This window comes from Strix aluco, chromosome 2, assembly GCF_031877795.1.
Source record: "Strix aluco isolate bStrAlu1 chromosome 2, bStrAlu1.hap1, whole genome shotgun sequence".
In the NCBI taxonomy this organism is placed as follows: Eukaryota; Metazoa; Chordata; class Aves; order Strigiformes; family Strigidae; genus Strix; species Strix aluco.
The window spans coordinates 14,520,798-14,534,639 of NC_133932.1; the positions used below are offsets into that span (position 1 = coordinate 14,520,798).

General features: G+C 41.3%; 1 protein-coding gene across 3 annotated transcripts in view; it reads right to left on the reverse strand.

The window, feature by feature from the left end:
* Positions 1-2,492: 2,492 nt before the first annotated feature.
* GUCA1C (guanylate cyclase activator 1C) overlaps positions 2,493-13,842 on the reverse strand; it is a 38,002-nt gene continuing 26,652 nt past the window's right edge. For all 3 annotated transcript variants that reach the window (XM_074816819.1, XM_074816821.1, XM_074816820.1), the window contains exons 2-4: positions 10,151-10,300; positions 5,987-6,074; positions 2,493-2,913 (exon numbers count right to left, since the gene is read on the reverse strand). In XM_074816819.1, coding sequence (XP_074672920.1) covers positions 2,783-2,913; positions 5,987-6,074; positions 10,151-10,300 — 369 coding nt within the window. In that variant the 3' untranslated portion in view covers positions 2,493-2,782. The remainder of the gene's footprint in view (positions 2,914-5,986; positions 6,075-10,150; positions 10,301-13,842) is intronic.

Below are 13,842 nucleotides of genomic sequence, written 5' to 3' on the forward strand. Positions count from 1 at the left end.
GTTATTTATAAAGTAAGGTTGAGTTGGTTTTAGCCTAGTTTCCTAAGAAAATGAGGCATATGTGATCATGCCATCTGCAAATGCTTTCCCTGCACTCCTAACAACTACCACCTTCAGAGACAATTGCAACCCAGTTTGAAAGAAGGTAGAAGTCTCAAAGAGACTAAATTGCTAAAAGCTTTCAGCCAGGTATCTGGGCAGGGAAAAGATACCAAAATTAGTACTCCCTGCCAGGGAAAGGCAGGAAGAATTCAGCTGTTAAACAGTCTGTTTGGCAGAAGCCAGCAGTCCCATCAGCAGGGATGAGTCACGATACCTCTTACCTTTTGTCTCACGCAGCTATGGCAAAGAGCGAAGTGAAAACAAATTGCTTTGAAAAGGAGGACATACAAGTCAAAGGACACAGATCTCTGTGAAATCAGAGTGCTTTAAATGATTTGGTTTTAGCTATTCTTTGAACTTCTAATTTTACTCTACATAGATAAAAATTTCAGCACTTCTATAAAAGGTTAATTCGAAAGAACAGTAGCTGAACCCTGCCAAAACCAACAAAATATCGCATTATTTTAATTTACAGATGTAATAAAACCAGGAGTGGTAGACAGCTTGTTAAGGAGCATGCACAGGAATATTATGATGACTGAGGTGTTCCCCAGAGAATTTACTCCAATTCTAAGTACTGATTAGAGCAAATGTTAGGTTAATGCAAACCAGGCTTCATTCTTAACTAATCCAGATAGAACCTGATCCTCCCTAGAAATTTATGTCCACACTTTAGATAGTAGATTAGAGAGCCCACACAGTATGAGTGTAGGTATAGAGAGCCAGAAGACAGAGACTCGGAGAACGACACCCCCACAGTCCAGGAGGAGACAGTCAGTGACCTACTGCATCACATAGACATACACAATTCTATGGGACTGGATGGGATACGCCCAAGGGTGCTGAAGGAGCTGGCTGGGGTGCTCGCCAAGCCGCTTTCCATCATTTACCAGCAGTCCTGGCTGACCGGCGAGGTCCCGACAGATTGGAAATTGGCCAGTGTGATGCCCATATATAAGAAGGGTCGGAAGGATGATCTGGGAAATTACAGGTCTGTCAGCTTGACGTCGGTGCCCGGGAAGCTGATGGAGCAGCTCATCCTGAGTGCCATCACACAACACATGTGGGACAACCACAACCAGATGATCAGGCCCAGTCAGCATGAGTTTATGAAAGGCAGATCCTGCTTGACAAACTTGTTCTCCTTCTACGACAGGGCGACCTGCTTATTGGATGAGGGAAAGGCTGTGGATGTTGTTTACCTTGACTTTAGTAAGGCCTTTGACACCATTTCCCACAACATTCTCCTGGCGAAACTGGCTGCTTGAGGCTTGGATGGGCACACGCTTTGCTGGGTAAAAAACTGGCTGGATGGCCGAGGCCAAAGAGTGGTGGTGAACGGAGTTAACTCCCGTTGGCGGCCGGTCACGAGTGGTGTCCCCCAGGGCTCGGTTTTGGGGCCACTCCTGTTTAACATCTTTATTGATGATCTAGACGAGGGGATCGAGTGCACCCTCAGTAAGTTTGCAGATGACACCAAGTTGGGTGGGAGTGTTGATCTGCTCGAGGGTAGGGAGGCTCTGCAGAGAGACCTGGACAGGCTGGAGCGATGGGCTGAGGCCAACTGTAGGAGTTTCAATAAGGCCAAATGCCGGGTGCTGCACTTGGGCCACAACAACCCCCAGCAGCGCTACAGGCTTGGGGAGGAGTGGCTGGAGAGCTGCCAGTCAGAGAGGGACCTGGGGGTGTTGATTGACAGCCGGCTGAACATGAGCCAGCAATGTGCCCAGGTGGCCAAAAAGGCCAATGGCATCCTGACTTGTATCAGCAATAGCGTGGCCAGCAGGGACAGGGAAGGGATCTTACCCCTGTACTCGGCACTGGTGAGGCCGCACCTCGATGACTGTGTTCAGTTTTGGGCCCCTCACTACAAAAAGGACATTGAATGACTCGAGCGTGTCCAGTGAAGGGCGATGAAGCTGATGAAGGGTCTGGAGCACAGGTCGTACGAGGAGCGGCTAAGGGAACTGGGGGTGTTTAGTCTGGAGAAGAGGAGGCTGAGGGGAGACCTCATCGCCCTCTACAACTACCTGAAAGGAGGTTGCAAAGAACTGGGGATGAGTCTCTTTAACCAAGTAACAAGCGATAGGACAAGAGGTAATGGCCTCAAGTTGCGCCAGGGAAGGTTTAGACTGGACATTAAGAAGTATTTCTTTACAGAACGTGTTGTTGGGCATTGGAATGGGCTGCCCAGGGAGGTGGTGGAGTCCCCATCCCTGGAGGTGTTTAAGAGTCGGGTCGACATAGCGCTGAGGGATATGGTGTAGTTGGGAACCGTCAATGTTAGGTTAATGGTTGGACTGGATGATCTTCAAGGTCTTATCCAACTTAGATGATTCTGTGATTCTGTGAAGAAATTTATTAACTCCGTGTCTTCTAGAAAGGTTGCATTTTGCGATATTTTCATTATTTTATTGATTAGTCTGAACAGTGTTCATAGAGACCAAATAAGTTATTTCTAGTGCATCAGATAGTTTTTCTATTATATGTGGGCAAAGGTTTGTGGTCAGTGCCTGCCACAGTCATTAGCAAGGGAAAGAATAAAGGAAAGTAAAAGAGAGATATGGAGTCAAGAGCAAAAATTGTTACTCCTGGAGCAGATACTTCAGATACTCTGAATGTATCAAATATTATCTTTCTTGAAATGATACCACAGATGCCACATCCATCATGGGATCCTTCAGATGCTGTGTCTCCTGCCGCTCTGTATGACTTTGAGTACGTTGGAAAGGTCGAAAGTTTTCGTAATCAATTCCATTAGGCCCTCGTCTTTTTCCACACCAGTGATAAACTCTTCTAAACTCAGTTGCCCTAAAAGAAAGTCAGATACTCCTTAGGAACTGAGAAACCCAGCAACCACTCTCAATCCAACACAAGGCCATTCATGCCAGATTGAATCCCGCAGGAAGCTTCCCAATTCTGTGATGACAGGCAAATGCAAGAAGAGTGTTTGCTAGTGTTTTCCCACTTTGCATCAGATCCTAGAACTCAGACTCATTTTTTTTTCTGTTAAAACAGATCAAACATAGCTTTCACTGAAAGTTCTAAGACAGCTATGAGTCCTTAGTATCTATGGTGACTTAAATGTGCGAAAAGATGCTCATGAAGCCTGTATCAAGGCTGAATTTAGATATATGGACCAATTTTCACTGAGCTAACTGGAATTTATCTTACAGCTATTTTTAACAGAGATTAGGGTGTGATTTGTTGAGGATTACCGGGCATACTCCCCGTGTTGACTACTAGGATTATTTAGACATGATAAGATGTAGTAAAAAAAAATCGGTTAAGTGGTTTGATTAGATAAATTCTTCCAAGCAACTGAAATGGTCATTTAGAGTGTGATTTTTTGGGCTCATGTCAAAATCAGATAATACCTTGGAAGCTGAAAAACTACTATAACATCTCTTTTATTGAGGAGCAGGAATATCATTTAACATTATTCCTCTTTTCCTCCTCTCTTCCCTGTCAGCAGAGGCAAAGGCCAGGCCTAGGCATGTGTGTCTGCTTGCATAGTACACAGGAGCGTTCACAATTCTCTGGTTAGATGTTACTCCAGTGATACTGTTTTTCTCTGAGGGGAAACAGACCTTGTTTTAATAGGAAGAGCTTGATCCTTTCCTCTGAGAATGGTTTAAAGTTTCTTGTTAAAATCACAACAATGACTGGTTTCTCACTGAAATAAGAAATGACAAGAGACCAGGCAAAGAGGAAAATAGCTGGATGACTTTGGGCCCCAGGGTGCAGGGGAGTAGCAATTTAACTTGCATGCACTTCTGGTGAATACTTAGCTAGGTGCCTTTTGGCTATTTTCAGATTTAAGTACTCCCCAGAGGTTTTTTTGTGTTTTGTTTTTTGTTCATGGCAACCTTGGAAACTTCATCTGATGTGAAAAAGGAAAATGATCAGCATTTGAAAAATGTGAAAACCCCTTTCTACCCATGGGCAGTAAAGGCTGATTCCTCTTTAGTCATATGGGTCCTCGCTGCACTGGTGAGCAGGCTCCTATACATACCATTAGAGTGGAAAGATGTCATTCGACAGAAGTCCTGGTTCTTAGGCTTCAGTGAGAGGAGTAAGATCCTGTCCAGGGCCTGGTGTGCAGTGCCCTGCGGATGCTCGTGCCTCCTCTTTCAACCCTCGCACCCCCTTCCATCCCGGAAGCAGAGACAGAGCACACCGTCTCTGTACACTTGTCTGCGTCCTCCTGCTTTGCCACTCATCCACTCGCTTCCTTCGATCTCTCCTATCCCAGGCACCTCTCTTACTTCCCATCCCCTTCCCTCTGTATTGCCTTTGACTGAGGTCTTTGAGTGGGTGGGGTTCCTGGACTCGTCAGATGGACATGCTGCATCATTTTCCTGCTTATGCAGGGCAATTGGTCTTGAATTCCCTCCTCTTGATCCCAGGCTGTATATTTCAAAGTATGAATACCAGCATGCAAGCATACCAAAACCACTGCAGTTACCACTGAGATGTGGTTACACTGACATGTCCACACTCACTGCAACCCTGACAGGTCTCAGATTTCCTTGAGATAATGAAAATTGCAAAGACATCAGGAGATTTGTTTTAAGAATTGTTCCTTACAACCATGGGATTATTTCTTGTATTTTAACATGAGAAAGGACATTGAAACTTATTTGTCTATCTGCCCTTTTCTGTAATAAGAAGCTACAAGGAGGTACCATAGCTTAAGCTAAACTTGGTAAAATTTGTCCCATTCCTCAGGTGGAGCTAGTCCTGCTGCTTTGCAGCTATTCAAAAAAACAACTAACTATGGAAGGCAGTTTGAAATGGGAGTATTATGAAGATAATTCTGAATAATTCATGTTCTGGCATTTCAGTGCTAAAACGTAAGACGCAAAAGTTATTTTTTCAGCTGAGGGTCTAGCTCAGATACCATTATTACTTGCAGTAAACATGGTCAAAGCAGGGGCCAAGGTACGAATAATCATAGAATTTGATTTAGATTCTAGAATATGACTATGTGTTATTTGGAGTCCTTTGGTTTGCCTTCACCCAAAAGATAGGCCAAGCAGGTGGTGAAAAAATCCTCTATGAGTTATTCACATGCATCACGAGATCACTGTTTATGCTCTGATTATGTATCGCAAACAGCTTTTTTAAAAAGTAACCTTAATACACCAAATAAGACCAGAAAAATGAGCAAAACAAATGCCCACAATTCTGGACTGGCACCTGATTTTGCTCTGCAATGCTTTCTCAATATTCCTAATTTGTCAGTGATTGCAGTAATTGATGTAAAACATAATTGCCAGTGGAAGGAGGATCTTCATGATTAGAAGCGTGAGGGAAGACATTCACATGTGACAAGTTTTCTACTGGAAACAATTCTGAAGCAGTGAATTAAAGTTTTAGTTTCCAAATGCAAGTCCCAGTTGGCTTAATCTACCTATCTTGAGAAAAAACAGTAGCATATGTTTTAGCATGTGTTAACAATCAGCCTTTAAGGACATCCAATATGCTGTCCAATCTTTACAACATGCTAGAGCATGTGCAAACATGCATCTTAATTGGTTTTCTTATCCATTTTAGGTAGATTAAACCAACACAAATATAGTAAGAAAACCCCCTCGGTCACACTTTTATTTTTCTGTGCAACCAGAGCACTGACATTTTGGATGAACAGTGCAAGACCTCCATGCTTTAGCCCCTACTGCATGTAATTTCCAGGTCAGCTTAAGCAACTCTTTACACTTCACAGTAAAGCTGAAGTAGTATGGGTAAAGAAGAACAGATTCAGGCTTTCTGTTAATCTAAACCAGTCAGTTCTTCAGTAGTGTGTTCAACTCCCCTCTTGATCCCATGCTTCTTCATGGAGGAAAATCCCTGCCAATGACAAGAAAACCTGGATTCTTACCGTCATTGTTCACATCTACCTTCTGAAATACCATGTCTGTGAACTCTTCAGGAGACGTGCTGGTGTAGCCATTAATAGCCTGGATAGCCTGAATGCAGAAATGCAGAAAGTTCTTTCAGACTTTTTTCCATCAAGCTGTGAAAACAATACACTGACAACTGCAGTAATTGCAATGCAGCTCTTTAGTTCACCAACATTTTCAAAAAAATCTCTAAATAAATAGCTATTTCAAGTAAATCTTCAGTAATGAGGATTGGAAATTTAATTAACATAACACAGCCTGAAGATTACAGACTAATTTACATATCTCTGAAGGTCTTCTGAAACCATGTGACACCTCTGCTCTGCAATACACTTTAGATTCCACACCAGCATTTTTATCTGGCCCTTGAGAGTTCTGTGTCTTCAGAGAGTGCCCTATGGTCTGTGTGATTTAAATATAGTATAGTTTTTCACAGCTGAAAGCACATGACAAGAAAGCCTAAGTCATTTTCCTATTAAGACATGTTTAATTTAGTAATCACAAATAAAGTCAGACCAGCAGTCCTGGAAGTTGGCAGAATTTACTCATCCTTCAAAGAAATTAAGAAAACCAGAAGTCTCCCCTCTACTTTTTCTGTGCCAAAAGGACCCAATATTTGGAGTAAAGGTATAAATGAATATTTTTTCAAAATTATATCCCATTCACTGGGACACTAATTTTTGCATTATGGTCATCATTTGGGTTAATAAAATAGGAGCCTAAATTTAATAGCCAGTGTCTCAGATGCAACAAGCATGTGTTTACAGAGTTGGATTCAAACTCAAGATCCCACTTAGTAAGTGACTGGGAAAATACGTGCATATATATTTATAAATACACATACATGCATGTTCTGTAATGGGCATACTATAGAATTTGTTTTTCTGCACCTGAATTATCTTGAGATGAACTGTGTTGTGTACGATAATTCACCATATGTGCCCGTTGTTTCTTTCAGTGTTCCTGATACTATATTAGAACTCATTATATTTAAAGAAAGTGTTAAGTTCAGCTGTTCAGCACTGATGTGGAATTCTTGACCATCACTGTCTTTATCTTACTTTACACAAATGAGTTCCAAAAGGCACCAAGAATTTTACAAAAATAGGTGCATAAACTTGTTTGTATTACTAATTCATACTTTAGAAACTTTTGATGTTTTATATGTCTGACCTTGATGCAGTCTTCATAAGAAAGTTGTACCTCTGCCACAGTTAAATTTGTCATAGTGCTAAGAGTAACGCAGTGGTTCCTGAAGTACTTGAATCACTGACTACCACAGAATCACCTTAAATATTAACATAAAATAACTGGGCTGTTAAAAGGCATTGAGAGGGTGTGTGGTTTTCTGGAAGGAGTTTTGATGGTTCATTATGATCTGCTGAGCCAAAGTTTGCATAGCTGTAGGGACAGATGAAGTTTTAATAGGACTTCCGTGATTTAAATTAAAAGTCATATAATTTAAAAAAAGTCATATCATTAAAAGTCAATGGACAACCAGGGGATCAGGCATAGCCAGCATGTGTTTATGAAAGGCAGGTCTTGCCTGACAAACCTGATCTCCTTCTATGACAAAATGACCTGACTATTGGATGAGGGAAGAGCTGTGGATATTGTCTACCTGGATTTTCAAAAAACATTCGACACAGTTCCCCATAGAATTCTCGTAGAAAAACTGGCTGCCCATGGCCTGGATGAGCAAACAGTCTGTTGGATCAAGCACTGGCTGACTGGATGGTCCCAGAGAGTGGTGGTCAATGGAGCTAATTCCAGCTGGCAGCCGGTCACAAGTGTGTTCCTCAGGGCTTGGTGTTGGGACCATTTCTGTTTAACATCTTTATTGATGATCTTGATAAGGACATAGAGTGTATCATCAGTAAGTTTGCAGATGACACCAAGTTAAGCGGGAGTGTCAATCTGCATGAGGATAGGGAGGCACTACAGAGGGACTTGGATAGGTTGGATCGGTGGCCAACGTCAACAGGATGAGCTTCAACAAGGCCAAGTTCCAGGTCCTGCACTTGGGCCACAACAACCCCCTGCATGGCTACAGGCTTGGGGAGGTGTGACTGGAGAGCTGTGTGGAAGAGAAAGATCTGGGGGTTCTAATTGACAAGCAGCTGAACATGAGCCGGCAGTGTGCCCAGGTGGCCAAGAAAGCCAACGGCATCCTGGCTTGTATTAGAAATAGTGTGACCAGCAGAAGTAGGGAGGTGATAGTCCCCCTGTGCTCTGCACTGGTGAGGCCACACCTGGAGTATTGTGTCCAGTTTTGGGCACCTCAATACAAGAGAGATATTGAGGTGCTGGAGCAAGTGCAGAGGAGGGTAACGAAGCTGGTGAAGGGCCTGGAGAACAAATCCTATGAGGAGAGATTGAGGGAGCTGGGACTGTTCAGTTTGAGGAAGAGAAGGCTGAGGGGAGACCTCATCACTCTCTACAGCTACCTGAAAGGACATTGTAGAGAGGTTGGTGCTGGTCTCTTCTCACAGGTGATTAGTGACAGAACAAGGGGGAATGGCTTTGAACTCCAACAGGGGAGGTTCAGACTGGACATTAGGAAAAAATGTTTCACAGAAAGAGTGGTCAGACAGTGGAATAGGCTGCCCAGGGAGGGGGTGGAGTCACCATCCCTGGATGTGTTTAAGGGTCGTTTAGATGAGAAGTTGGGGGATATGGTGTAGGGGAGAACTTTGCAGAGTAGCGCTGATGGTTGGACTCGATGATCCAAAGGGTCTTTTCCAACCTGAATGATTCTGTGATTCTGTGATTCTGTAAATTAATGTCTCAGTTATGATGTATCTTTTTGGACAAGACCTTGTTTACTGATGCTTAGTATAAGCAGGGCCCCTAATAGCTGTGAGCCTGTATTTTTATTTTTGTTTAGAGCCCAGCAATTTTAATATAGACTAGGTCAAATTACTTATGTGGGTTTGAGTTAAAGCTCTTGTACTCCAAAAGAGAAGAAAACACATGGAGGTTTAAACTGGTTTTAAAACCAGTTAAGTTGAAAAAGAAATCTTTACATTAAAAGGATTTTAATTCTCTGTTCAGATAAAGCCCAAGAGAAAACACAGTCACCTGGGTGAAAAATGATGGAGAATATCTGCAAAAGAAAGATGTCATTAGTCTTAAATGAGAGAAATCTGGGAGATGCAGCCTCTCCTTCTACCTGTAGAAAGCTGCTCTTTAGAAGGTGATGCATCTTCTTTATTGGTTTGACCCTGTGACTCCATCTGGTACCAGTTCCTTTTAATTTGGGCAGCAGCTCTTGAAAGTCTCTAACAGTTACTAGCCAGGCACCAGCAGTAATACAGAATCCAGGAAAAGTGTATTCCTTGTTTATTATGGCATTAAATCCCTGCTTAGATTTTATGCTCCCTGCAGCAAAATCTTAATCTGTAGCGAGTCCTGTACATTTAGGGAGCAGTGTTAAGTCATTCATATTTGCAAAGAAACTTATAATGCCTGAGTGCAAAATATTATTTCACTAGAGCAAGTTGAAAAATACAGAAGTCATTTTAAAGAAAGAATTGTACTGCTTTGGCTTTATGGGTTTGAAATGGACCCATTTTCTGCAAAATTTTCTACAATATTTGTATCCAAATGTCACTGCATGATTTAATGGTAAAATTAAATTTTCCCACTTTAATTTTAAAATAGGGGTAATGGCATTTGTAGTAAACAAAGCTGAAAGCCTTTAAAAAAATTAAAATATTGGAATATTTTGATGACATCTAGATTGTTTCTTGCAGCAAGTTCAGTTTGAGAAGCCAGTTTTCCACAATAGACTGGCACAAACACTTGTAACCAGCTGGTTTATTCATTATGTTGCTTCAGTTCTACCCTGCCTTATAGTGTAGTTTATCACAATAATGTCTCTACTGTTTCTACAGTTCTTCACTTTCAGTAAAGCATTATATCTGTAGAACTATGGTTAAAGTAAAATACTACTTAGTTATGTTTACTTCAATAAGCAAGAAACTAATGGCAGGAGTGTCACTAGCCAGAACAATTCTGGTTTTACAACTGTAAAACATTAGGTAAAGTACAGACAATCCATTTACAACACATGATGAACCGCTGTTTCAGGGGCAATGCACTATGTCAGATTCTCTTGCTGTTGGTCATAACTTGCTTACCGTGAATATGTTTAATAGTTCTTTTTTGTCAATACATCCGTTTCCATCAGCATCGTATAGCTTAAAATACCATTTCAATTTTTGGTCAATTTTCCCTCGTATAACCAAGTTTATTGCAGCTATGAACTCCAAGAAGTCTATAAATCCATCCTAAGAGAGAGAGAGAGAAAAAAAACTCTTTAACAATGTTGATTTTCTGTTCATTCTGGCGATTTCACGGAAACAGGTCATCGAATTCACTGTAATACACAATGATTTATAAAGCACCTTAACATAGAAATCTCCTGTGGTGTTTAAAAAGGATGCACTCATCTGAAAGCACTATAGGAAAGGGCGTTAGCACAGACAGTTTTGTTCTCTCCTGAAAGCTGTAGGCAGTGGGGGGCAAATCTCTTCTGAGCAATTGTTACTGACATTTTTTGAGAAGAGAAACAGTTTTGTGGTAGACTTCCACATGCAAAAAAGGGGAGTCTGGGATATCTGCTTTGGTACTAATGAGATGTCGACAGTGGAATCGCTTATATTCATGTGGGTACTGCAGAACTACGGGTGATTTCCAGTGCAGTAGAGCTGTTCCAGGCATTCTTCATCTGAGAGATCATGTAGTAAGTGTTGTACATGGTAACCAGTGACCTGGCATGAACTCCAGCTACTGTAGTTTGTCTGTATAAACATCAGGTCTCTCTGACTAATACATTTTGCATGGGATATAAAGCCTTCAAGTCATTAACTAGTTTCTAAATAGTGAGGATTGAGGGATATTCATAGGGAAAGAGCATTTCAGATCGATTTAATTCCATATTTTCTGCTTCCTTCTCTGAAGCTGTTGATGGAAACCTGTCAAGGACAGGCCTTCATGGTCAGGTGGTCTAAGCACTGTGACAGTTCCTCTGTTTCTGTAAAAAATGTGGTGAGGATGGAAGAAACAGTTGCTGAATTTGGAGTGTACTTGCTCCAACTGTTTCTCATGTGCATATAGAAAGAATTAACAGCTGGGAAGTTTAATCTTGTGATCTTTACGTTGGTCAGAATCCAATTGCTTGGAAAACCTTGGAAATGCTGTCATCAGTTTCAGATGGCCTGTGATTTCAGAAGAGAAGGTTGTATGAGTATCCAGTAGGTATAGCATGTTACTTATTTTTATTGTCATATGTCAACACACATCTTTCCAGTTGGTTTTTGCAATCAGCAGGCATGAATCTGTCCTTGAGACTGTACTAGACTAAAGGAAAAGAAGTCTTGTAAAGGTACGGTGCGACTCATTGCCATATTTGTGGTGCTTGTTTTGATTTCTGTGCAAGGCTGTTCGGCAGAGACCTGAGAGGTAAATCCAATGTTTCAAACACACTGAATTCAGTGTACTTGTAGAAACGGTGCATGCATAACTTGTGCAGACTGACCATTGCTTCACAGACTCTGTGCAGGTTCTGTTGGGGTTTCTGGACTTACTCTAGTTGCAATCACAGCAAATGCAGCAAAGGCAAAGACACTATTCAACCACTGTTTAGGATTAAATGAAGTTTGGCAGTAACTACATGTAGTTTTCAAAGCAGATTAGGTCCAGGATTAAAAGCAGATGCATTACAAAGAAAAGATACATCATGTACCACAAACTTTATGCTTCTTTTTGGCACACCAACTTGAATTTCCATTTTGCAAGTATTATTTCAAGAAGTGTCTCATCAGGAGTCTTTCTGGAGGGCAGAATTTATTTTGCTGATTACATTTCCATTATCTGATTTGATAGATCTGTTAAGAATGTGGTTAGATGCATTTCACATTGCTGCTTTTTTATTGCATTTCATACTACTTACTGAAACTACAGATTAATTTTAGACTTGCTGGATGTCCGTGACCAGATTAATTTTCTTCTCTCTCCCTTAGATTTCACTTTGGATTTTGGAAAATAGTATTTTGCTTGCTTTGTTGCTATGCCTTGGTGTCAGTGTTGTTGCTCTGACAAAATATCAGAAGTTTGGACAACATAATAATCATCCTAATGTGTCTGGGTATGTAATTCTGATCTGGTGGATCGTTTGACCTGTCCCACGCAGGAAGGCACTGAAGGCCAAGGTCAGAAATGTCCCACCTCTGAAAAACAGCTGAGAGAAACTGTAGTTGCTAGGAAAGGCCCATCCCCGTTCTGGAGAGATGCAAAGATCACTGGTGACACGTTAACCTCAGCAGCCAGTGCATGAGGAATAAACATACTTAGAAGGCAGATGTGATTATCTCCGTGATGTGGAACCAGAAGCATTGCACAGAAACATTGATGAGAAATGTACTCATTTTCCTTCCTACATCAAAACATACATTGTAGGTAGAAAAGAAAACATTGATGTGATGCAGAAGGCTATGGTGATCTTGTTACATATATACAGAGCTTTCCCAGAGAAAGAGAAATACTGTGCTTTTTACAGTAGCATCCAAGAGCCTCAGAATAGTACATTAAATAATGAAAAAAATCTTAACAGTAATCTATGTACATCATCCTGTGGTTTTGTGAGTACAACAAATAATACAATAAAAGTGTTATGATGTTATTAAAAGAATACTGCTGTGCTGATTTATCTATCTGCTGCTCTATAACCATTCACAATACAAGTATCTAGGTAGGTCCTTACGCATTTCCAGGCTCTGGAAAACTTCACTCTGTGTAGCGTGCACAGTAAAGTGTCTGATACTTATGAGGATGTCAGTAATTCACAAGCAAAGGGCTACCGTAAAAATAATAAATAATAATAAAATAAAATTATAAAAAGACCCCCAACAACATAATAAGCAGACCTGATTACCAGTGGTGGAAGATATAAATAATGTACTTCTGGTGCTTTACTCTGTTATTCCAAAGGGGAAATTTCTAATATTTTTATTAAATGGACTTAATGCTGGTGAAGCCTGCTTATTTGGCAGCTTAGGGTACTGGACAGATTTGGATGACAAATGCATTTCTTGTGTGTGAAGGCTTATTTTCCGTGTCTGTACGGCACTGTCCCTGCCTTCCTTGGCTACAGTACATTACACTGGGAAACCATGGGCATCTGGAGGGCCAGTGAAGTCCTGCACCCTTCCTTGCTGGAATGGGCAGAGCCAGCTGGGGTAAGCTCACAGGATACCCGCTCTGGGTATGGTGTGAAATAGTAGGGCAGAAATCTCCTAATGTGGTTCTGAGGAGTGGGCCAGAGAGACACCAAAAAAATGGGTTCAAAACTTCTTTTACATGCCTCAAAGTCTTCTGGACTTTCTGCTTAAGATAGTAGACTTAATAAAAATATATACTTTTTTTTCAGTCTCTTAACTGCTTGACCAGATGAACTAGAAGCTTAAGGACACATTATGGTTGTACATGTGTTTGTGCCCTTTGATGCTGTGTTTTTGTAGCTTGTTTTGCTTTCACTGATGAGTGATTCTTTAAGTCACTCGGAACTGTTTGATTCACAAAACAAAGACAAAAGAAGGGTCCAAAACTGGAAGGAGAATTTACTGATGATGTAAAATTGGTCATCACAACCCTGAGGGCATCACCAGTCCTGGCTGCCCCTGCCCAGGGCCCAGGCCCCATTTCAGTTGTTCATTAGTTACTGAATCTCCTGAGGAGAAAGCAATTTAATTTTATCTTTTTATGAGATGTTTTTGCTTCAGAATGTCAGCCTATGTGCAGTTGCTGGAGGCTGCTCACTTTTGTTCAGTGA